Genomic DNA, 23,443 nt, shown 5'->3' with positions numbered 1-23,443 from the left:
CAGCTTGCAAAGATGAATGAATAAAGGAGATGTGGTATGTCCATTCACAATGGAATATAACTGAGTCAGAAGAGAATGAAATCTCGCCATTTGCAAGGACATGGATGGATGTAGAGCAAATAATGGTAAGTGAAATAAGAGAAAGACAAACACTATATGATTTCACACATATGTGCAATTTAACAACACAAATGAACACAGAAAAAAGAGAGAAACAAAAAAACAGGCTCTTAACTATAGAAGAACAGACTGATGGTTACCAGAGGGGAGGTTGGGGGAGGGGGTGAATGAAACAGGTGATGGGGATTAAGAATGCTCTTGTGTTGAGCACTGAATAATGCATAGAGTTGTTGAATCACTATATTGTAAACCTGAAACCAATACAACACTGTATGTTAATTATACTTGAGTGAAAAATAATAATGTTATGAAATTATTAAGTCTATTAGTCAAGGATTTTACGCAAAGGAGAAATGTCTAATTCCTGGGTTAGTTTTCATGTGTGATATGTATGCATTACCCACACTTGCAAATCACATTTGTTCTGTTTTCTTTTCTTTTAAAGATTTTATTTATTTGAGAGACAGGGAGAGCAAGAGAGATCACAGCACGAGAGGAAGAGGGAGAAGCAGACTCACTGCTGAGCAGGGAGCCCGACACAGGACTCGATCCCAGGACTCTGAGATCATAACCTGAGCCGAAGGCAGACGCTTCACCAGCTGAGCCTCCCAGGCATCTCCATAGCTCAGGTTTTAAGGGAATTCCCTGAAAATCTTCCAAGAACCATAAATATATACAATAAATAATATGTAAGAAAACAAGTCTCCATGAGCAGAAACCAGCAGGGGGAAAAAAACTCTGTAGAATCAAACTCACAAATACTTCAGATATTGCAGCTTTTAGAATCAGAATACAAAATAGACATGCTTAATGTGTCAAAAAATAAAAGAGGGTATTCAACAGAGTATTCAGCTAAGAAACAGGAGATTAAATTAATGATTGGGAAATTAGGTGAGGAAATAAAATAGACTTCTAAAAATAAAATTATATAGTAAATAGAATCATTGAAATTAGAAACTCAGTGGACAAGAAAGGTAGCAGTAGACAAAGCTGAATGGAGAATTAGTGCAAGGGACAGCTTAAAAACAAAGTGGGGGGCACCTGGGTGGCTCCATCGTTAAGCCTCTGCCTTCAGCTCAGGTCATGATCCCAGGGTCTCTCCAGGCCTCTCCCAGTCTTGCTTGTGTTCCCTCTCTCACTATCTCTCTCTGTCAAATAAATAAAATCTTAAAAAAAAAAAAAAAAAAAAGGTAGGGGCGCCTGGGTGGCTCAGTGGGTTAAGCCTCTGCCTTTGGCTCATGTCATGGTCTCAGGGTCCTGGGATCGAGCCCCGCATCGGGCTCTCTGCTCAGTGGGGAGCCTGCTTCCCCCTCTCTCTCTGCCTGCCTCTCTCCCTGCTTGTGATCTCTGTCTGTCGAATAAGTGGATAAAATCTTTAAAAAAAAAAAAAAAAGGTGGAAACTATGAAAGAGGTGAAGGGACACAGAGACGATGCTAAAAAGATCCAATACAATCTAGCTATAGTCAAAAAAAGGAAGAAGGGAAAGAATGAGAAAGTGGCAATATTTGCAGAAATAAAACTGAGAATTTTCCAGAGGCGATAAAAGACATGATTCTTCAGATTCAGAAAGCCCGAACACTAACAAGCAAGATGGGGGAGTAGGGGGGAGATCGATGGGGCGAGGCGGAAATCACATTCAAATAGAGCACAGTGAAACTCCAGAACACCAAAACAAAGAGAAATCCTACGAGGGGCCAGAGAAAAAAGGCAGATGATCTCCAAAGGAGCAGAGACCACGTGACAGCTGATGGCTCAGCGGCAAGAACTGGAGCCAGATAACAGAATAGTATCTTTAATGCGCTGAGAGAAGAAAAACAAAACAGAAAAAAAAGAAAACAACAACAACAACAACAAAAACAACTACTCAAACAATAGAACTCAAAGGTATAATTTCCAAACTAGAAAGAGGAGTGGGAAGGAGGGGATAAGAAAAAAAGGAAAAAGAAAACCGAATCAATGCAAAAGAAAGCAAGAAGAAGAGGAGGGAGAAATATACCTAGAGCAAGTAGAAAAAGCAAAAGCAAAGTAAGATGACAGAAGTAAATAATGATGCATGAGAAATCACAACAAAACCAGATTACATTTTCAAGCTGAAAGACGAGACTGATGGTCCAGAACAGGCAAAACAGTGGAGACTGTGAAAAAATTCAGTAGTTGCCAGGGTTTGGAGGAAGGACAGAAGGATGAACAGGTAAAGTACAGGGGATGTTTAAAGTAGCAGAAATATTCTGTATGATGATTCCGTAATGGTGGAGAGATGCCACTAGACGTTTGTCAAAACCCACAGAACATACAACTAAAAGAGTGACCTGGACTCTAAACTATGGACTTCACTTCATAATAGTGTGTCAAGACTGGCTTATCAGTTATAACAAACGTACCACACTAATGCAAGATGTCAATAATGATGGAAAGTGGGGACAGCAAAACTGTCCCTGCGGAGGAGCGGGTGTGACGGGGTGTATGAGAGGGAACTCCATACTTTGTGTTCAATACATCTATAAGTCTAAAATTGCTCTGAAAAATAAAATCTATTCATTTTTTTAAAAGACAAAGATAGTGGTTGTCATTGGTAGAGGCAGGGAAGGTTGGACAGGCAAAGCATTGAGGATTTTTAAGGCAGTAAAATTACTCTGTATGACACTATAATGATGGCAACTGACCATTACACGTCTGTCCAAACCCACAGCATGTATGACAATAAGAGCAAGCCCTAAAGTAAACCATGAATTCTGCATGATAGTGATAATGTCAGTGTCCATTCCTCAGTTATAATAAATGTACTAATAGGAGTGCCTGGGTGGCTCAGTCGGTTAAGCATCCAACTCTTGGTTTCAGCTCAGGTCATGATCTCAGGGTCGTGAGATCGAGCAGAGCACCAGGCTCTCTGCTCAGTGCAGAGTCTGCTTGAGATTCTCTCTCTCTATCTCTGTCCCTTCCGCTCTAAATAAATAAATAAATAAATCTTTAAAAAATAGTAATAATTAAAAATGTAATAATAAACCCGGGAGGGGGGGTTACTGATAGTGAGAGAGTGCTTCTGTATGTGGGGCCAGAGGGTATCTGGGCATCACTGTACTTTCTGGTCAAACCAAAAGTGATTCTAAGAAATAAAGTCTGTTTTTAAAAAAACTACACAGAACTGTCTAAACAACTTCATAAATAAATGGTTCCAAATGCCTCAATCTGATGAGTGACCTAGAGAGTTCTGGTTCCTAATTCTTCTACTACTACTAATAACAACAAGGGCAACGATAAAGACAAAGACTGTCAGGATTAAAAACAAACAAAACCTACCAAGTCTTAGTGTTAAGAGATACACTAAAAAAAAAAAAAAAAAAGACGTACCGAAAACATAAGAACACACAATACAAAACTGTGAATTTTAAAAATATCCCCGAAGTTGTAATGTAATCTTTTTAAGTTATGATGGAACATATGTAAAGTGTTTACATAATGGTTTTGCTGCTTTGTGACATCTCTTTTAGGAATATACTACAATTTTATTTAGCTTTATTGTTTTCTCTTTACACTATAATATTTTGTCATTTTTATAAAAATATCAAGTCATGGAGGATGGAGACCTGTTTTTACACGTCTTCGTATCCTGCATAATGCTGTGTAGTTACGGAGTGTGCCGTATCCTAATACACTATCTGCAAACGTTGTCCTTGCAATAAACGTTATTACTTAATCCAGCTCATTTGAAATTAGACCAAATAACAAACTCACTTCACTTCATCAATAGTCTGAATGTCACCATATTTAAGATCCCCCAAAAAGGAGAACAAGAAAGGAAAGAAATAGTCTGAAATAGAAATAGTTCTCGTAAGAACAAAGCATTTGGGAAATTCTACCTGGGAAATGATCTTATCTACATGAGAAGTGAAACGAAATTAATGCAGCGCATTTGTGGTTGAAACGAGAGGCTGTCAGAGATGTGCTTCAAGGTATGTCGCCAAAACCAGTAAGAAGACAGCTGTTGACAACACTGGCAAAATGTCAGTAATCTTTGGAACAGGGTGAAGGGTCCTGGAGGGTTCATTATACTCTTTAATTTCATATATGTTTGAAAATGTTGTTATAATCGAGTGCTTTAAAAGAAAGCAAAACTTACAGAGTTTCATGTATTTTTCACTCTTTCTGAAAAGTGCTTTAGGACTATTTTTGGCTTGAAGAAAGTCGAGGCTTTTCTTCGGACCAAAGAGCATATTCAGGCCAATAATTAGCATCACTGTCCCTGTTAAAAGAGAAAGCAAGAACATATTGCATTTTAAACCAAAAATCCTCCCCGTGGTAATTTCGAGGAGCCTAGATTGTATTTCAGTGGGCATACCCTGAAAATTCAGTTACCGGCTTCATTTATCTCAGTACCTAAGCAGTTATTCTAGTAGCGCTTTTGATCATTGGGGTTGATCCTAAGAAATGAGCTAGGGCTCTAGGAACCCTGCTTCAAATAAAAAGACTCCAGCCTGTTCTCGATGAGGAATGTCTGTCCATTTCCTGAGGGTTTCCCCGTTGTTAGGTTGGTAATAGCGTGCTTTGCTGCTGATTTTGCAGGGGAGGGTGGAGGACAAGAGAAAGGAGCCTTTTGAACTGCTTTCGGGGACTGAGTTTTCAGCACTGAAGAGACCTTAAATACACCAGGCTGAGGAGCACAAGTCTGAATCCGGCTGTGTTTGTGACTGTAATTCTGGCCTGGGGTGTGGGTCCTCACAGGGCGGACATCCGAGAAGCCCCGCTGAGCCCGTTAGGGCGGGCCAAGGAAGTGGAGCTCCGTTTGGATGCATTACGGTGTAACTTGTATGTAAAGTTTACATCCTTCTCAAGTCATACAATAAGAATGGAAACAGAGGTATGACTGAACAATATCTAAATGAGGAAATGTCAAATAGAAATTAAACTTAGGTGGAAGGCTGGCAAAAAAAAAAATTATATGCAACTTGCAGGAAATGGCAGGGTAAGCTTGACAGTAAATGTATTACTAGTTTCTGATTTAATACAGATTCTCTTTAATTCTATTAAAAGCTATGCTAGGGGCACGTGGGTGGCTCAGGTTAAGCCTCAGCCTTTGGCTCAGGTCATGATCTCAGGGTCCTGGGATCTTGCCCCGCATCAGGCTCTCTGCTCAGCAGGGAGCCTGCTTCTGCTTCTCTCTCTACCTACTTGTGATCTCTCTCTCTGTGTCAAATAAATAAAATAAAATCTTTAAAAAAAAAAAAAAAAGCTATGCTGAACATTACCAACCTGCCTTAGTTTTTGTGGCCTTATCAATATGTCACTCTTACTAAAAAAAAAAAAAAAAAGTTTCATTGCATGCAGCTATAATAAAGCCATTTCTGCAGTCCCATAAATAGCGAAAAGAAAACTGAAAAAGCACGTCATTCATAACATTCCAAAGAAATGAACTTATGCTTAGGATGGCTCTTACTGTTGTTCGTTTTCTCCACATGGCAGACCCCTAAGCAAGCTGGAGTAAGAAAAAAGCAGGGCATTGGATAAGAAGACAGAGCAGGAGAGAGCACACACACCTGAAAGAAACCAGAAGAAATACACAGTTTGCAAAGCCAAGATTACTGCAGAGGAAATGCAGCAGTGTATGTCTCTAAGTGGATGAGAGCACGGGTGTTTACCAGAAATAGCAAATTCTCAGTTGTTTTTACACATTTCATATAATTCAAAGAAAAAAAAAGGTTCCAAGTCAGCCTTTCCTGCCAGATGCCTAGCTCAGGATGTAGAGAAGTTTATGTGAAAATGTACAGTTGTTGGAAAAATACGGAGGGCCCAAGGGGGAACTACAGGTGGAATTGTAGCACTCACCCCAACTGTAATTCCGTATTTGTCTACTTTTCTGTATGGTGTTGTCCCCACTACGCTGACAGCACAGATCTGTGTCCCTTCCATCCCCAGCGCCTGGCCCTGTGCCTGGCACATGCAGGTGCCCAGTCATGTTTTTAATGAATAAATGAACAAATGGGAAAATGCATTTGTTAACAAACAAGGACTGAATACCCTGAGGACATGTTCTGCCTCCTCAGCTTTTCACAATTTTTATCCTGGAAGCATTTGACAGGTTTTACTCAAACTAAAATGACAGGCGACATTTGATTTGTATATGTCTGTATTCGTCAGTAATTTCGTCCTTGCCAGAAGGCGATTTTTGAAATATTCAACTGAGCTAAGTTTATGAAATTTTCATTTTGGCACATAGTTTTTAACCACTGAAATGGAAAATATTTATTCTATGATTTGGGAATTTATGATTCATACTAAGATTCATGCATGTAAGATATATTTTATTGGCAAAAAATATGGTAAATAAAAATCACAGATAAGGACACCTGGGTAGCTCAGTTGGTTAAGCCTCTGCCTTTGGCTCAGGTCATGATCCCAGAGTCCTGGGATCGAGGCCCACATTGGGCTCCCTGTTCAGCAGCAAGTCTGCATCTCCCTCTGCCTGCCGCTCCCCCTGCTTGTGCTCTCTCTCTCTCTCTGTCGAATAAATAAATAGAATCCTTAAAAAAAAAATCACAGATAAGATTTGGGGGAACCACGAAAAAAATCACAATTCCTTTTTATATTTACGAGCCAACACCAAAAGAGCAAGGAGCTCACCATGATCATACCTTTTCCTGACATAGCTTGTAATACAACTGTTACATAGTATTTCTTTATACTCTACTATGGATTAAATTTGGTTAAAAGGCCTTTGCCATAATAAGAAAACAAGAAGGGACTGGGGAGTGAGACAAGCCATAGAGACTCTTAATCTCAGGAAAGAAACTGAGGGTTGCTGGGGGGTGTGGGGGGAGGGATGGGGGTGGCTGGGTGATGGGCACAGGGGAGGGTATGTGCTATGTTGAGTGCTGCGAATTGTGTAAGACTGATGAATCACAGACCCGTACCCCTGAAGCAAATAATACATGATGTGTTAATTTAAAAGAAAAAAAAGTCAAATAGTTAAAAAAAAAGTATTACTGAAACTCACTGATGAATTAAATCTTTTAAGAAGTAATTTAGACATTCTTCCAGTTGTTTTATTTCTATCAAGAGACTCTATTTGAATTTTTTAAAAAGATCATCCTAGTTACCTCCACCAGGCACATAAAATGCTAAATCCTAGTCAGCCTGAAGGGTATTTTCAAGTAGTTACTCTAATCCAGACCTTTCAAATATACTCACCCAAAAGCACATCAGATCTCTCTCTAGCATAGACACCTCCTGGGACAAATTTAAAAGCCGTGCACCATGCACAGAAAAATATCTCTAGAAGATAAAATATCATGGCAGTGGTCATGGCTTTCCCAGGGCTCGCCCCCGAGCTAAGAAGGTGTCCAAGCACATGAGGCCATACGGATGCTGTGAAGACGGCCAGCACACAGCCAGAAACAGCGGCTGCCCCCGTGGGCAGGTACAGGAGGCCAGCAGCTGACGCTGCTCCTGTTGGTGACAGAGAGAAGAAAAGAATCAGTCAAAAAGGCAAAATAGTCTCTTCCATTTTCTAAAAAAAAAAAAAAAAAAAAACAAAAAAAGAAAGAAAGAAAGAAAGAATGGGGTCATAGGATGACTGATAATACAGCTGTTCAGATCCTGAAGGGACCTCGAGGGCATACTGGTCCAGCCAGCAGCAGATGAGCAACAGAGGTCTCGCACAGTTAACATGATTCCCTCAAGGTCACACGGCTCGTTCCTTGCAAACCTGGAGGCAGAAGGTGAGTCTAGTGATTCTCAGTCCAGAGCTATTTCTTCAAGAGGCGTAGGAGGAGAGAAAAAGGCATTTTTAGGTTGTGTTACGATCCTAATAGCAAAACAAACAAACAAACACCCTGAAATAATCTGTAATACCAAAAATATGTCCATTTAATTTAGCCAGCCAGATCCAGGACATTAGGAAACATGGCAAGTCAGCATGGTTTCTAGGACGTTTTTGTTAAGGAACTTTCTAACGCACTTCCCATCCATTTAAATGCCGCCGCTTGCCCTGCAATATGTTAAGTGGGCTTTCCCAAGCACACGTGCCCTAAAGAAGATGTGACCGAGATGGGATGAGTGGGTCAAGGCATTAGCAATTCTGCTATCGGTTCATTCACGACCGGACCGCCTAGTGGGTGTTGCGGGCTATGCCATCTGCTGGGTCCACTGCAGGTAATTCATAAACGTCTGCTTGTTTGCTGAGCCCGACCTGACAGCATAACATTTCTCCCAGTTGCCGTGAGATCCGTTCTGAGACGGCAGGTCAGGGTCTTACCGTACCCCACTGGGGATCCCTCAGGGTAACACCCTTCCGTCGAATGTGACATTCTACAGACGGTTCAGTCGGTGTATAACTGTGACCCATCCTCCTAGGATGTCTCCAGCAGGATGCCCCAGTCACTGCTGGGGCAAAAACTCCAGAAAAGGAGTGGGGAGCAGGAAGAGACTCCCGCCAGGACACCCCCACCCCCACCCTGTGCTCATCCAACCGAGAGTCCCACTTGTAACACGGGCGGGCAATGCCCTGGGACTGCCTTTCCCTCCCCGCCCCCACTTCAAAAAGAACATCACCCAACGAACTCGAGAACCAGATCCCAGAGCCCTCTCCAACCCACAGAAGTTAACTCCACAGTAAGACCTTGTAATACTTAGACCTGACAGTGGTTATTTTAATAACCAAAAAATTATTTTATTTTGAAATCAACAAATGTAATGACTATTTGCTGTAAAAAAATTTTTTTTTAAATACAGAACTTTAAAGCAGTTAAGGATCGCCTTAAGACCAAGCCAATCACAGCCAATGCTCCTATGTATTTTTCCCTTAAGTCTTGTTCTATGCATACATAAAAGTATTTTTACGTTAATGGAATCATACCACATGTTGAGGATGGTATTTTACATTTTCTCATAACACTTTTTTTAAAAAAAAAACATTTTTGTGTATATATACTGTATATATACTATACTCTGGGCAAATACCCCACAGGATAAGCCACCATTTTCCTACTGTTGGCCATTTACGAAGCTTCCAACACTGTGAGGAACATCTTTTTTTGTCAACTAATCTCTTACTCCATTTTTTATCATCTCCTTAAAATACTCTTTTAAAAAGAGACTAAAAGTACAAGTACCATGTCAAGAGATGAAAGCATTTTAAAGAGTCATTATTTATAGTCAACTGCTTATGAGAGGCTCTATCAATCTTTTTTCCTCCAGAAACCTTGCCGAAAGTCTCACCTTGTGAACACTGCCAAAATTATTTCTTTCCAAAAATCTTTACCAAATTAATGATGAAAACATTATCACATTGTGAGTTTCGCTTTTCTGATGATTACTGTGAGCGAATTTTTCCTGTTTACCAGCTTACAAAGACTGGTTTGTTTGTTTGTTTGTTTATTTTTTTGACATTCTAATGACTGTTGTTTCTGTCTTACTGCAAAGAATTATCTGGAGGGGAAGAAACATCTTTTCAAATTCCCTTGACTGTCACTGCTTTTATTTTTAATTTCTATTTTTAAATGGGCTATCTATTTTTAAATCCACTACACTTGTATTTTTAAATAGGTTATAAATTCAAAATCCAAAATTCCAAAAGGTGACGAGGAGTCTCTCTGGCCCACTAGACCCCCCTAGTGGAGGAAACCATTGTTAGCGCTGTCTTTGTCTCTGGATTTCCAGAGATCTGCTGATGCATAAAAGAAATAAATGCGTGTGTGTGCATTTCCGTACCTTTTTCATACCAGTGGTGGCATTTGACACACACTGTTAATCACTCTGACTTTTTCATTTAACTCTATATCTTAGCTGCTTTGTGTTTGAGACCAAGTCCTTCCAAGTAATCTTCTCCAAATCTTTATATCTAAGATACCAAGCAGAATTAAGAGTAACTGAATATTCCAATAATATTTATAATAACTAACATGTTAGTTTTCAATAGATCAAATTTTCCATACAATAAAATCATAGGACCACTGTATATAGTACACTGGGCTCCTCTCCATGCATTTGGTAAACTTGTTTTTTCTTTTAATAGGACTTTGATTTTAATAATTTATTTGCCACCAAGATTTAAAGCTCCTGTATCTTTGCATTTGTAAAATTCTATTGGTCAATGCCGTCATTTATTTCATGCCGAGACCCACTGGATTGCAAATTTTAACTGTACAATGAAAAAAATAAGATTTATTTTTCTACACTCTGCTTTATGAGACGGTTTCCAGAGGTGGGTCACAGTGGAAAGGGGGCACCATTTCTAGATAATTGTGTGAGCTCCAACTTATTTCAGGTGAGCAGAGGCAGAGCTGAAGCCCATGAATTGTGGCCCTGCTTTCCTCTTTACTGCAAAGAGCCCATTAGAAGCCTCAAATCTGCTTGCTCCTGAGGTCTTTTTAAACTATCATTTAATACTTCAGAGAGACAGCAAAACTAGAGTAGGTCTGACTCTACCTCTCTGGGGATATAAGTATCGGCATATCACTAGAGGTTCACAGTTTTTCTGTCCTTTAATGAACAGTTTATATATTTCTGGGGACCTCCGTTCTCCCATGTTTAAAATGAAACTGCCAATTCCCTGCCCAGGAAGCATGTTGCTTATATCCCGTGAAAAAAAGGCACGAGATCCGTGCTGAAGAACCTTCCAGAGTGCCTCGCGTCCCTTTCCACGATGGTGTGTAGATGAAGAGGCCGTATATGCTCCCTGCAGATTCGGCATTTACGAAAGTCCCTGGACCTTTTCTTGAGGAATCTCATAAGGCATCTCTCTGATGAAAAGGAAATGACTTCTGTGTTCTACTCCTACACACGTCCACAGACCCCATGTCGGATGTCTACCAGAAAATACGCATTTACCGCAAGTAGAAACAGCTCAACCTGCCTGCCAGGTTTTGCTCCTGCAGCTCCAGGAGGATGGGGACCCAGCTAAGCTCGTGAATGGAGCCATCTGTGTGGACTACACGTATGTCTCCATGCGAGAGTGATGGTCCTCGGGGTGTGAAGAAAGGGACTTACTCTGCTAGCCAACCCGCATCTTCTGTCACCGCTACACAGTCTCGAACCCACACACGGCATCCGGGAACACTCGGGATCGCCTGGTTAATGAACACGGATGGGCGCCTCTCTCCTCACAGAAACCAAAGATGCTGTTTTCTCTGTCACAGAGTGGGGAGTTTTTAATCTAACACGAAAGCTGACTCTAACTGCTGCTGCCCTTTAACAGGAAGGGAGAAGGGTGGCAAGATTCAGTCACAGAAATAAAATATAGTCATAAAAATTAAGTAGTTGCTCCTCAAATATGATGGTCTCCATCAGTATTCTGTAATCCTACTGGGTGTGACTGGGAGGAGAGGGTCCCAGCCTTCGAATGAGCAAATGTGGACCCCGAAGCAGGGCTGAGGGGTGAGGAGCTAAGGAGGGCGTTCCTGAAAACCAGAGGAGCAGGGACGCTTGGAGAGGACAAGAGGTCTGGCAGTGTGGTGACATCTGAGCACCATCTCCTCAGCCCCGTGGGAACGCCGTTGCCAACACCCGTGGCTTGTTCGGGAGATGTGGGAGGGTATAGAGGCATCGTCAGGTAGCACTAGGGAGCTACAGAGGACAGAGGCAACAAAGTAGGAGGAAGCAGGAACCTGTGGCCAGCAGGCACTGGGCCCCGTGGTGACATGGGGGTCACAGGGGCAACAGCTGGTTACCGCAGCCCCGCTTGGCAACAGCACAGAACGGTAGGGCCTTCTTGGCCATCGGCTTCCACTCCGGGCGCACGTGCCTGCACGGAAATCATCAGCCAGAGCGAAATGCCTGACACATCTGCAGGCAAACTCAACGTACCTGTGGCCCACCAGATTAACCCGGAGCTGGGAAACCACGGAAACACTGAGAGCATCAGTCCACTCGCCAAGCCCAGCAGAACCGCACCTCTGTAAGAAAAGGACATGTTAGGGCACACCTGCCTTCGTTAATATTTCATTGTCCCAAATATAAAAGGGAAATACACCTCCGGCCTCTAGGTACATCCGAGAGACAATATGAGGGTGAAAAAAAATCACTGAGGTCATGAGAGCCCATTGAAAACCTATATAAGATCCATGCGGAACACAGAAGTAATAGCGCTCAGCGTGAGATAAATGGTATCTTTGATTTTTCATGGTCAAGGCGAAACTCAGCAACTGAGTCTTCTCAGACTGTTAAATTCGAGTCCATATTGGCCATGTGACATTTTATGGTATTTTTAAAGATTCCTTGTATTTATTTGAGAGAGAGTGCAGCATGAGATGGGAAGGAACAGAGGAGGAGGGGGAGGGCCCCACAGACCCTGTGCTGAGCTCGGAGCCCGCGGCAGACTTTCCAACCCAAGACCCTGAGACCGAGACCTGAGCCCAAACAGTTATCTGAGGCTGATGTTTTAAACGATCCTCCAATCTTTTTACATAAAACGCTGGGCCTGGACACAGGAGAAAACAAGTATGCCAAAGATTAGAGAAAGGGTTAATGAACCAACAGTTAAAATCAAGATCTGTGGCCTCCCCAGGTGCCCCATGGTTGGAGCAGGAACCAGAGGACGCAGAGATCCCCCTGGGCTTCCCTCCTTCCCAGAGAACACAGATCAGTGCCCAGACTGCCAGCCTGCTCTCTCTCATCAGGGCACTGTGGTCTCATCCCACCAAATGCCAAAGGAGGGGTGTGGAGAAGATGGGCAGGGAATGCGATATCTCCCCTGCCCCTGATATGCTCCTCCATGCGGGGATTCCTCAGAGTCCCCAAGTAAGAGCTTCCAGAACCTCTTACTCAGCCATGCACAGCCCTCAGCCCTCTACCTTCTGCTTTCTAGCAATCTTTCAGCACAGGGCAAACATCCTTTTGGCCCCTTCCCCGCAGTAGGCAGTAATGTCAGGCAATGTTTCTGCTGGGTCGGGAGAGTGGGATGTGATCACCTGGCTGGCACAGATCTAGCCGCTCCACAGAAGAAGTATTTCCTCCTCCAACTATAATAGCCAATTTCTGGATCGCTGCCAAACCGAAACTCACCCAAACGGGTTGGGATCTGGCCCTGGGTGGGGGTGCCCACTCACTGCCCATCTGGAAACAAGCGAGACTTCTCCAAAAATCCAGTGGGTGAGGAACACGAGACTGCCAAAGGCAGCCCCTGCCAACCACCAGGCAGGCCAGGGGGCCACGCCCTTGGCTGCCTCTCCAGGCTTTTTTCCCTCTGGTTTACTGCAGTTGCCATCTAGGATTTAAAAAAAAAAAAGGGAGAGGGGAGGAGAGTCAGTTACATGTAAATTTACCCTCCACCTTTCACAGACTTCTAGCAAGTTAAGAAATGGTACCTGGCTTCAAGGAGCTTATTTCAGAAGGGAGGGTGAGACACGAAACTACAGTATGAAGCAGAACATGCTGAGAAGCATGTTGGCGGGAGAGATGATTTCAGGCAGGCTAGATGGGGAATGGTTTAGAGAGAACAAGGCAGGCGGGGCCTGGGTGGCTCAGTCTGTTAAGTGTCTGCCTTCGGCTCAGGACATGATCCCAGAGACCTGGGATCGAGCCCCATGTCAGACTCCCTGCTTAGCGGGGAGGCTGCTTCTCCCTCTCCCTCTGCCCCTTCCCACCACTCGTGCTCGCTCTCTCTCTCACTCTCTCAGGTAAAAAATCTTAAAAAAAACAAAGGGGGGGGGGGAAGAAATGCAACAAGTTATTTACTGTGAAGTTAACAGTTACGAGCCAAAATATGAAGAGAAAAAGGGACTGGTATGTTCAGGGAATACCAGGCATGTCCCCCCACAGAACAGGGCTCCCATCTAATCTCCTGTGCAACCAGAAGAACAGCAGTTTGCTGACTAAGCAGTAACTGAGGGTCGGGTCCAGTTCCCAGCCTTTGACATGCACTCATTCCAGCCTGAGGTAAATTTTATTACTAGTCCCATTTTACAGAGTAGGAAACTGAGGCCCAGAGACAATAAGCCACTTGTCTGAGCTCATACGGCTGGTAAAGAGAGCTTAGGCAGACTGGTTCCCGGGCCTCTGTGCCTAACTGCACCAGACTTCATGGGACTCTTTGACCAAGAGGTCTCATTTTATCGCACGAATGATTTCGCATACAAAAATGTAAGACCTAGACAAAACGTCGGCAGAAGAATTTCTTTGCAGGAATGGACGGCCTGTTGGGCAGATGCTTCATGATTTCGTGAAGCTCTCTGCATGGTAGAAGAAAGCCTCAGGGTCTGTCTGTGGGGCTGGCAGCTGGATTTCACAAGGAGGAGACAAGCCCTTCTACCAATGAAAGAGTCAGAGGAAGGAGAGCAGAGCAGGGAGCCACAGGGATGATGGGGAGGATGGTGAAGACGCAGGAGGCCAGGACCTGGAGACTAAGCAGTCTTTAAGAAAGGACAGACTTAAACTAAATTTGCTAAGTCTGTCACCGTGGTGTCCTCTGGTGTGGGACCCCTCCCCCCGGGACCCAGCAAATATTCAATAAAACTACAAAAATGCCCGGTGTGAGCTGATCCTGGGGGAAAAGAGGTGAGGAGTTTGGAATTTGGAGTTTTGTAAACGAGGAACCAACAACTGGGTCACATAAATTTACAACAGGCGAGAAAGAAGAAAACTCAAGTCAGGAAATGTAAGTGATACCCGGACGTTCAGATCCTTATCAGGCTGTACCTGTGAAATGTGCTGCCGGAGCTGCCACCTTTAGATGTTAGAGTTTTATAAAACATAAAGCTTGTATTAGGGCGCCAGACCATGTTCTAAACGTTCTAACTAATATTAATGTCACTTGACCAATTTGCTTGCCTGATGCCCCCCTGGTTTCATGCCCGAACTGGGGCCAAAGAGGGATTATACTAGCACTTTGTTCATGGTGAGCCAATACCCTCTAAACTTCCATTAATCTGCGAGATTTCTCCTTGTATTGACAAAAGAACAGTGACTCACTGAGACGGACACAAAAAGCCCCGGGGAAGGTTAACCAGAATCTAGTAACACTTCTCCCTTCTTTTGAGGTGGATCTCAAGTTAGCATATGCCGCAAACATCCAAGTCCGCTATGGGTATGTCTGAGAAAGTCAGTGCCGGAGAGAGACAGGTGATTTGAAAGGCCGTGTAAATATGCAAGATTTCTTTTCTTTTCAAGCTTCAGACTTGGAGCTTGAATATCTCCAGACTCCCAGGATGCCTGGCTCTCAATTTTGGCTCAGATTGTGATCTCTGGATCCTGGGATCGAGCTCCCTGTTGGGCTCCCTGCTCAGCAGGGAATCTGCTCATCTCCCCCTCCCCTCCCCCTTGTCTGCCCCTCCCCCTGCTCACTTGCTCACTCTCTCTCTCTCAAATAAATCAATCTGAAAATACATATGTATCTTCAGACTCCCAGAAAACACACACACACACACACACACACACACACACACACACACCCCACAAAAAACCCAGACAGTTCTCCCAGCCCTTGCTCACAACCAACTTCTCATAGTGTTAGGGATATACTGGGATCAGTATGCAAGAGGAGAGGTGAAGGGTCTCATCCTGGAAAGCCCTGACTAGGGAGTAAAGGGAGAAAGAGCTGAAAGCCAGCTGGGAGTCTGAGGCCTGGTTTACCCTCCCCCTCCACACTGATAAGAGCCAGAAATTTTCACCCTCTGTTCTGGCAAGGAAAAGGTGCCTTCTGCTTAGGTAACGCCCCACTGGCCCTGCCGGTTACTGTTTCAGAGGGGGAGAACATTGAAATGGAGATATAGTGCAGAAAGACTTTTTATCTTTTCAAGATGTGCTGCATTCAGATAAGAAAAGTAAACTATGCAAGAGAGCAAATTCCTAAAAAGAAAAACAACCCGAACGTATACTGACCTGTGTAAATGCGGTCAAGTGTGGCTATGGTACTTAATGTCAATATCACTCTGTTGGACATCTGATAACTCCAGATTGGGTTTAGTGAAGTGTACCAGATGCGGAGAACAAGAAGAAGAATCTGTCCTAAAATGAATCCCCAGATTCTGAGGTACCTGTAGATAGAAAAATATATTTAACAACTTTTTCTGTGGTTTCAGTGCACTATGTTCATAGCGAACGTCATAATTTGGAGCATAGTCCAGTTGAAATAGTCCAGTTGGTAATTTGCAGTAAGGAACATGCTCTTGGTCTTTATAGGCAGCTTGTTATAATTCCTTAATTCTCAAAACAGGATGGAGACTGACAGCAAGCATTCCCATTCTGATTTTGTGAAAAAGGAAAAAAAAAAAGAGAGAGAGAGAGAGCGAGAGAGACTTCTACAAGCCATATGCAAAGTAAATACTATTACTTGGGTCTCCTGCTCCCAACTTCCCGCTTGGTAAGTGATCACACCTGTTTGTCTACAGGCATAAGAGACGAACCTCTGTCCATGGATAGAAGATGCCATACCTTTGCAAGCCACTTCCTGTCCACCATGTCACAGCATGGACGATCAGCGAGGAAGACACGCCAAGTGCAAGGACCACCAGCCGAACCCTGGCATTTGGAGCCTGGAAGGAGGCGATGCTGCCTACAGACAAACGAAGGGGAGCTCAACCTTTCTGGCAAATACGCGTTGGAATCTGCATTTGGTAACTGCTGTGTCTGGCACCATCTTTATACTCGGGAAGATCAAGTTAATAAATAATTGTGTGTATACATCTTTTAAAAAATCTTTGCAATGTCATTTGTAACATAAAATCCACTATGTTAAAGTGGACAATTCAATGGTTTCTAATATACTCACGAAGCTGTGCAACTATGAACACTAATTCCAGAACATTGTCACCACCCCCAAAAGAAATCTATACCCATTAGCAGTCCCTCCTTTCTCCTCCTTCCTACCGTCCCAGCCCCTGGCAATCATTAATCTACTTCCTGTCTGTCTGGATTTTTCCCACTCCGAGCATTTCAGATAATGGAATCATATAGTGTGTAGCCTTCTGTGGAGGGCTTCTTTCCCTGAGCTTAAGGTTTTCAAGGCTTATCGATACTGTAGTGTGTATCAGTGCTTTGTTCCTTTTTACGGCTGAATAATATTCCACGGCACAGATATAATGCATTTTGTTCATCCATTCGTCGGAGATGGGCATTTGCCTTGTTTCCATTCTTTGGCTACTAAGAATAATGTTGCCATAAACATGTGTGAGCATGAACTAGCTTAATAGTTAAGTACATAGTAATTCATCTAAAATATTGGAGGCCTCAGAGGTGATAGCATGTACCACCCAGATCTTCTCTGTAGTTATACAAAGATACTTTGGGACTCTTTAAAAACAAAGTTGTTTCATTTCCTTAAGAAGCAACAGAAGGGAGTTTTAAAGTAAACCGGGGCTTACAGCAGCCTCTGTTCAGCCTCGGCAAAGCTCAGGGGTAACTCAGAAGAGGATCTGGCCGCACCTGTCTCTTTACCCTCGACTCTACGTCACTCTCCTACCTCCTCCGTTTTCTCAAATTTAATTTGAGCTCTACTCAAGTGGATGGGTCTTCGTAGAGGAAAAGCACCCCAGACACCGTACCTACTACAGGCTTAGTAATATCACATCCCTCACAGCAATCAAAGTTACTGGGCCAAAAGTGGACTCACACAATAAAAAACGACCCCCGTAACTCTCATAGTCAGTAGGCTTTGCAGGTGAAGCTGGCACAGGCAGCACTGAGCACAGGCAACCAAGGAAGGCCCACTGAGGAGACCATACCCGGAAAGCCCACCGAGGAGTGTGATGAGAAAATGAAACTTGCAACACAGTAACTCATGAAAAGAGACTGCAAGCCCCAGGCAGTTTAACTCAGTTACTAGACACTCCATTCGGGGTAGAACATTTCATTTCTATTATTTCTGGAGCTGAAATTTGCACAGTCATTTGACAGGTCCTTCCATTCCTATGGACACTGTCTTCATAAAGGGTGAATTTTTCAGTGGTCTTTCCCACTGTCCTTTCTGAGCCTGGGATCCTGAAAAGCCAGAGATCTGCAGCCTCGTAGGGACCCACAGAAACTCACTGCACTTAACCTCGTTCTGCTTTCTTCGGCGACTGGCCCACAGAAAAGCAGAGGCAACTCCCTAGTAATTCCTGCCACTGCTTCTGAAAAAAAGAGTCAAATGACTGTTTCCGGAGAAAAGGAATATGCAGCACGGTTTGTGCACAAATGCCACTTGGAAAAGTCAGAGAAACCAACTGCATCATAAGAGAGGAGCAAGACACGCAGAATTCTCAGCCACAGAGCCACGAGGACTGGAGTCTGCTGTTTTGTTTTCTGAACCTTCTCTTCCATGACTCCTCCCTCTTTCATTTTTACTACCAGTACTTCTTCAAGGACTCTCAACATCCCTTAATGTGAATACTCTCAAGTCTTTGTGATAGTAAGTGTACTTTTACAATTTTTAATTGTTCTGCTTCTCCTCCTTCCTCTGCCCCTTCCCCTCCATGTATGCTATGTGCCTGGCTTTCTCTCTCTCAAATATATATATATATATATATATATATATATATATATTTTTTTTTTTTTTTTTTTTTTTAGGGAAAAGGGGGGGCACCTGGGTGGCTCAGTTGATTAGCCATCTGCTTTCAGCTCAGGTCATGATCTCGGGATCCTGGGATCAAACCCCACAGCAGGCTCCCTGCACAGCAGGGAGTCTGCTTCTCCCTCTACCCCTCCCCCTCTGCTTGTACTTTCTCTCAAATAAATAAATAATCTTCAAAATTTTTAATTGCTAAAAAAGCTCACAATTTTTCATTGCTAATTTTTGGCACGGCAACATACTCATATTCAGAATTCTGAAGATACAAAAGGTATATATTGCAAAGTTTCCCTTTCATGCCTATGTCTAGCTAGATACCATATTCAAACAATAAACATGCTATCAGCTTTTTTAAAAATCCTTCTAGAGCATCTTAATGCATGTTCAATTAGAAACTAAATATATTTCCATCTCAACTTTCTTACACAGATGTTACAAGCTGCAGTTTAGTGCTTCCTTTTTTTCCCACTCAATGTATTTTAAAGAACATCCCATTTCCTTACAAAAATGATGTTCTCTTCTTTTACACAGATGCACAGTATTCTATAGTATTCCAAGTTTCAAAACCATAATTTACTCAACCTATCCCATTTGATGACATTTAGGTTATTTTTAATCTTGTGATTGTAAATATTGCTGCAATGATTCAATAATCTTGCATTTTTATGATTTTAACATATATGGGAGTGTATCTGTAGGATATATTCCTCGAATTGGAATTGCTGAGCAAAAGAGTATACACACACACACACACACATATACATATATATACACATATGTGTATATATATATATGTAATTTTGGTAAGTGCTGCTAAATTATCTCTGCAGAACTTGTGCCAATTTATATTCCCACCAGCAATGTCCAAGTGCCTACTTTCCCACCCTTACAATACAGTGTTCCTCAACTCTCCTCTTTGACATTCAGTATGTGCAACTACCTAAAAATATGTATGTGTGTGAGTGTGTGTTTTGTATGCCACGTGTTTTAGTATTTTTTTTTTATATTTTATTTATTTGACAGAGAGAAATCACAACTAGGCAGAGAGGCAGGCAGAGAGAGAGGAGGAAGCAGGCTCCCTGCGGAGCAGAGAGCCCGATGCAGGGCTCGATCCCAGGACCCTGGGATCATGACCTGAGCTGAATGCAGAGGCCCTAACCCACTGAGCCACCCAGGCGCACCGCGTTTTAGTATTTTTTAAGAACCAGTTATACTTCCTGTTCAGTAAACTGGTCATATTCGTTGTTATCTATTGAGTTGCTAGTCCTTTTTATTGTTGATTTGTAAAACCTCCATACGTTAGTGAAATTAGCCCTTGACTAAAAGAATTGCACATATCTTTCCTAAATTGTTGTTTGACTTTACTTACTACAGTGTTCATCATGCATAATTTTCCCATTTTCACGCAGGAGCATTTGACAATTTGTAATGGTTTCTGAGTTTTGTGTTGTAGTTGGAGAAAGAACACAAAATTTTCAAGAGCTGACGTGTTCTCCCTCTGCATTTCAGTGATTTTTAGGCTTTTCCAATCTGACAGAAAAAGTTAGAAATATAAGAGGCAAGGACTCTTGGTCTAGCATTCCAATTCCACTAAAACTCTTTAAAACAGTAGTAAGAGAAAGAGGAATCTTGTTTCATTTAATTATTTAGCATTCAAAGAGCAGTCTACATATTTTCACTTGATTTTTGACATCAACAACAATGACAACAAAAACTTTAAAGAAGCACTTTAAAATCTTACCCACAGTAATGATCCGCAACAGGATTAGCATCCACTTCTTGTTAGCCAATTTCCAGAAAGGAGGAAATATTAGGAATACTGGAGAAAGAAACGCTATGCCAAAACCTTCAAGCCCAGTGAGTTCTAGAGTTTGCAGGGGAAAGTAATAGATCATCGGTCCCAAGCCATGGCAGAGAGACCAAGAAACATACCCTAGGGGCAAACAAACAAACACACACATGTTTTAAAGGACAGGTGCAAAGGCGTCCTTGTTTCCCACAGTCGCCCTGCCCCTCCAACCCCCTCCACCATAACTGGTCCAGCCGACCCACCCTCCCTCACAATTCTGACTTTAACCTGGTTCCACTACAGAATTCCTCCCCCTCCCCCATCAGAAAGAGAATGTCCCAGGATGAGAATGGGTCCTGCTGTTGTGAGTCCCGTGACACCCCTTATTTACCCCTTTAACCTTGTTCGCACTCCCAGAGGTCATCCCTTTCTTAAAACCTCTTCATCTGGACCATCTGGGTTGAACTGGATGTTCTGTCAGAACCCTAGTTGAAAAAATGTCTTTACCTAAGTCAACCCTTCTATAAAAAGCAATATCATGAAAATCAAGAGGAACAGACAGGGGTGCCTGGATGGTTCAGTTGGGGGAGCATGCCACTCTGGATCTCTGGGTGTGGCTTCAAGCCCCATGTTGGGTGTAGAGATTATGAGGGGGGAAAAAAGCAAACAAAAGAAAAAGGACAAGCAGCACAACCTCCTCCTCTCCTCCCGCTCCAGACTGCCCCAAAAGGCAGGTTAGTTAGGCAACATATTCTTGTTAAGTCGACTTTTTTAAACCTAGCCTTAGGAGAAAGTGCGGGTAAGTAAAATACCTAGATCTGACTCAGGCACTCTGCCCACTACTGACTGCATAACCTTCTACCGTGATGATAATTAACTAATGGGCCCTTCCCATGTGCCAGCATCTGTGCTAAGTATTTCCAGAGATCATCTCTTTAGGTCCTCATCCAACTCCTGTTCTATGAAATGGACCCTTTTTACTCCCGTCTTACAAATGTAAAAACAACAAAAATGTCTGAGATTCAGAAAGTAATTGCCAAGATCAAAACGGTAGCACATGGCAAAATGAACCTAAACCCGGGCAGTCTGGTTCCAAAGGCAGCCATCTAGCCATCGGGAGTGGTTAACTTTCTCCCCACGAACGTCCCAGCCTTCCTTTCTTCGTCAGCGAAATAGCTCTGTTAGCCACCTCACAGGGTTGCGAGGATTACCTGAGATCAAGTACTAAGTGTACCTAGAACCCTAGGTACTTACTAAATGTAATTCATGTCACATTGCTGTACTGTGATACATTCGGAGCCAGGGAAAAGTTGGGGGGGGGGGCGCTTCTGAATTATTAGCAGCTCCTAGAAAATCAAGTTTTTAGGCAGGTGGCCCTCCTAAGCCAAAGGAATGTTTCATAGTGAACAGCGAGATTATAGCATTCTCCCAAAAGTTCGGCTGGGAATTCTGATTTTAATCATACAAGTCGGACAGAATTACACCAATAATTGTTCTCGGGACTTTTTGCAAAGCTGCTAAGCGCGCACACGGGACTCGAGTTCGATGCACAGCCCTGAGCTGTGCTCACCTCACGCCGCTGGGGGACACGGGGGGCCCCTTTCCTTCAGAAAGTTAAGATCCAGTACTGAAGTTTATTCACTTAAATTAAAGGTTTGGGGGGAGCTGTACCAGCAGCGCCGGTTCAAGGCCTCCACGTGGGGAACTGGGCGCGATCCCAGGGTGGCGTGGGAGCTCGGAAGCACCGTCTCCCCGCGGAATCCTCGGCTTCCCAGCCTCAGTCTGGGTCTTGTCTTTTTTTTTTTTTTTTTTTTTTTTTTTACTTTGGTAGCAAGAGTTCCCAGGGGACGTCTCTATTTGGGGCGCGGGGCGCGCTCCCCCCTCCCGGAGCCCAGCCCCCGGGGGCCCAGCGCCGCGGCTCCGGACGCGCGTGGGGAGCGCGCCGCCCGGACCGCGCGCCCGGGGCTGCCTCGGCTTACCCAGCAGGCTCTCCAGGAGGATCTCGCGCCACAGCCAGGGCATGGCCGCGACGTGGAGCCGCGCTTCTTCAGCAGCAGCACGCGCCCGCCCCCCGCGCACACCCGGCGCCCCGCGCCCGCCGCCGCGTGGTCGGGAGCTGGGTCCGCGCGCCCGCGCCCTCGCCTAGCCGGCCGCCCCCCACCGGCCCGCGCGGCCAGCCGAGCCCGGGCGAGGGTGGGGCCGCCGCGCGTCCGCCTCCGCACACCACACCCAGCCCAGCCTGCCCGGGCCCGTGCCACCTGCGCGCTCCGGCGCCCTAAGCCCCGGCCCCGCGACGGCTCCCGGCAGGCTCGCGGGGGGCCTCGGACGCCGCCGTCGGGCAAAACCCAGGGCGCCTGGCCCGGCCGCGGAGCAGCCCGGGGAGCGAGCGCCGGCGCAGCGGCGGGCCCGAGGTGCCGGGTTTAAACCGAGGCCCAGGGATGTGCGCTGACGAGGGGAAGGCTGGACGGGAGGGACCTGCAGGACGCGCGCGCGCGCGCTCTGGGCCGACAGGTGCCGACAGGCCCTCGGCGTTCTTAAGGCCTGGGCGACGCTCGGGAGGCGGGCGGCTCCCCAGACTGCGCTACTCCCTCTCGGCCCGGTGGTGAACAAATTGCGCTCTAGAAGGGTGGTCCAAAAATTCTAGAGGCTCCAGCATTTTCGGTGGCTTTTAAAGACGCCGCAACCCTTGCACAGGGGAGAGAAGACAACTGATGTGCGCGGAAACTCTGCCCTCAACGTCATGAGTAACGCCGTTTGCGAGCGCCCATCCCCAAGGACAGAGGCAGAGAAGGTCTAATTAACAATGGAGCCAGCGGACTAGGCCGGTTGTTTCTCGCCCAAATAATGCCACACCCCCAGAAGGTCTTGGGATTTTTTGAACCTTCTCAAAGCAGTTTATTTTAATTCGCTTTAGTTCCTTCGAAGAGTTTATCATTTTTCACTTTTGGAAAGGAAACAATGATGAGTCGCCTAAAAGTTTAAGAATCTGTTAAGAGCAACTGTTGTTGTTAAGTCTGTAGCAGTTTTGAGCAAGGAGATCCTAACCACTTAGTTAATTACT

At 44.3% G+C, this 23,443-nt stretch overlaps 1 protein-coding gene across 1 annotated transcript in view; it reads right to left on the bottom strand.

The window, feature by feature from the left end:
- Nucleotides 1-22,626, bottom strand: part of CWH43 (cell wall biogenesis 43 C-terminal homolog) — a 54,776-nt gene extending 32,150 nt beyond the window's left edge. The window contains exons 1-8 of the mRNA XM_080797404.1: nucleotides 22,362-22,626; nucleotides 20,335-20,526; nucleotides 16,481-16,601; nucleotides 15,929-16,083; nucleotides 13,115-13,316; nucleotides 11,918-12,006; nucleotides 7,304-7,561; nucleotides 4,239-4,361 (exon numbers count right to left, since the gene is read on the bottom strand). Of these exons, the coding sequence (XP_080653530.1) occupies nucleotides 4,239-4,361; nucleotides 7,304-7,561; nucleotides 11,918-12,006; nucleotides 13,115-13,316; nucleotides 15,929-16,083; nucleotides 16,481-16,601; nucleotides 20,335-20,526; nucleotides 22,362-22,404 (1,183 nt within the window). The 5' untranslated portion in view covers nucleotides 22,405-22,626. The remainder of the gene's footprint in view (nucleotides 1-4,238; nucleotides 4,362-7,303; nucleotides 7,562-11,917; nucleotides 12,007-13,114; nucleotides 13,317-15,928; nucleotides 16,084-16,480; nucleotides 16,602-20,334; nucleotides 20,527-22,361) is intronic.
- Between the last annotated feature and the right edge of the window lie 817 nt (nucleotides 22,627-23,443).

Source organism: Martes martes, assembly GCF_963455335.1.
Source record: "Martes martes genome assembly, chromosome: 2".
Classification (NCBI taxonomy): Eukaryota; Metazoa; Chordata; class Mammalia; order Carnivora; family Mustelidae; genus Martes; species Martes martes.
Note: the sequence above shows the minus strand (reverse complement) of the source record. Positions and strands in the feature narration are given on the sequence as shown.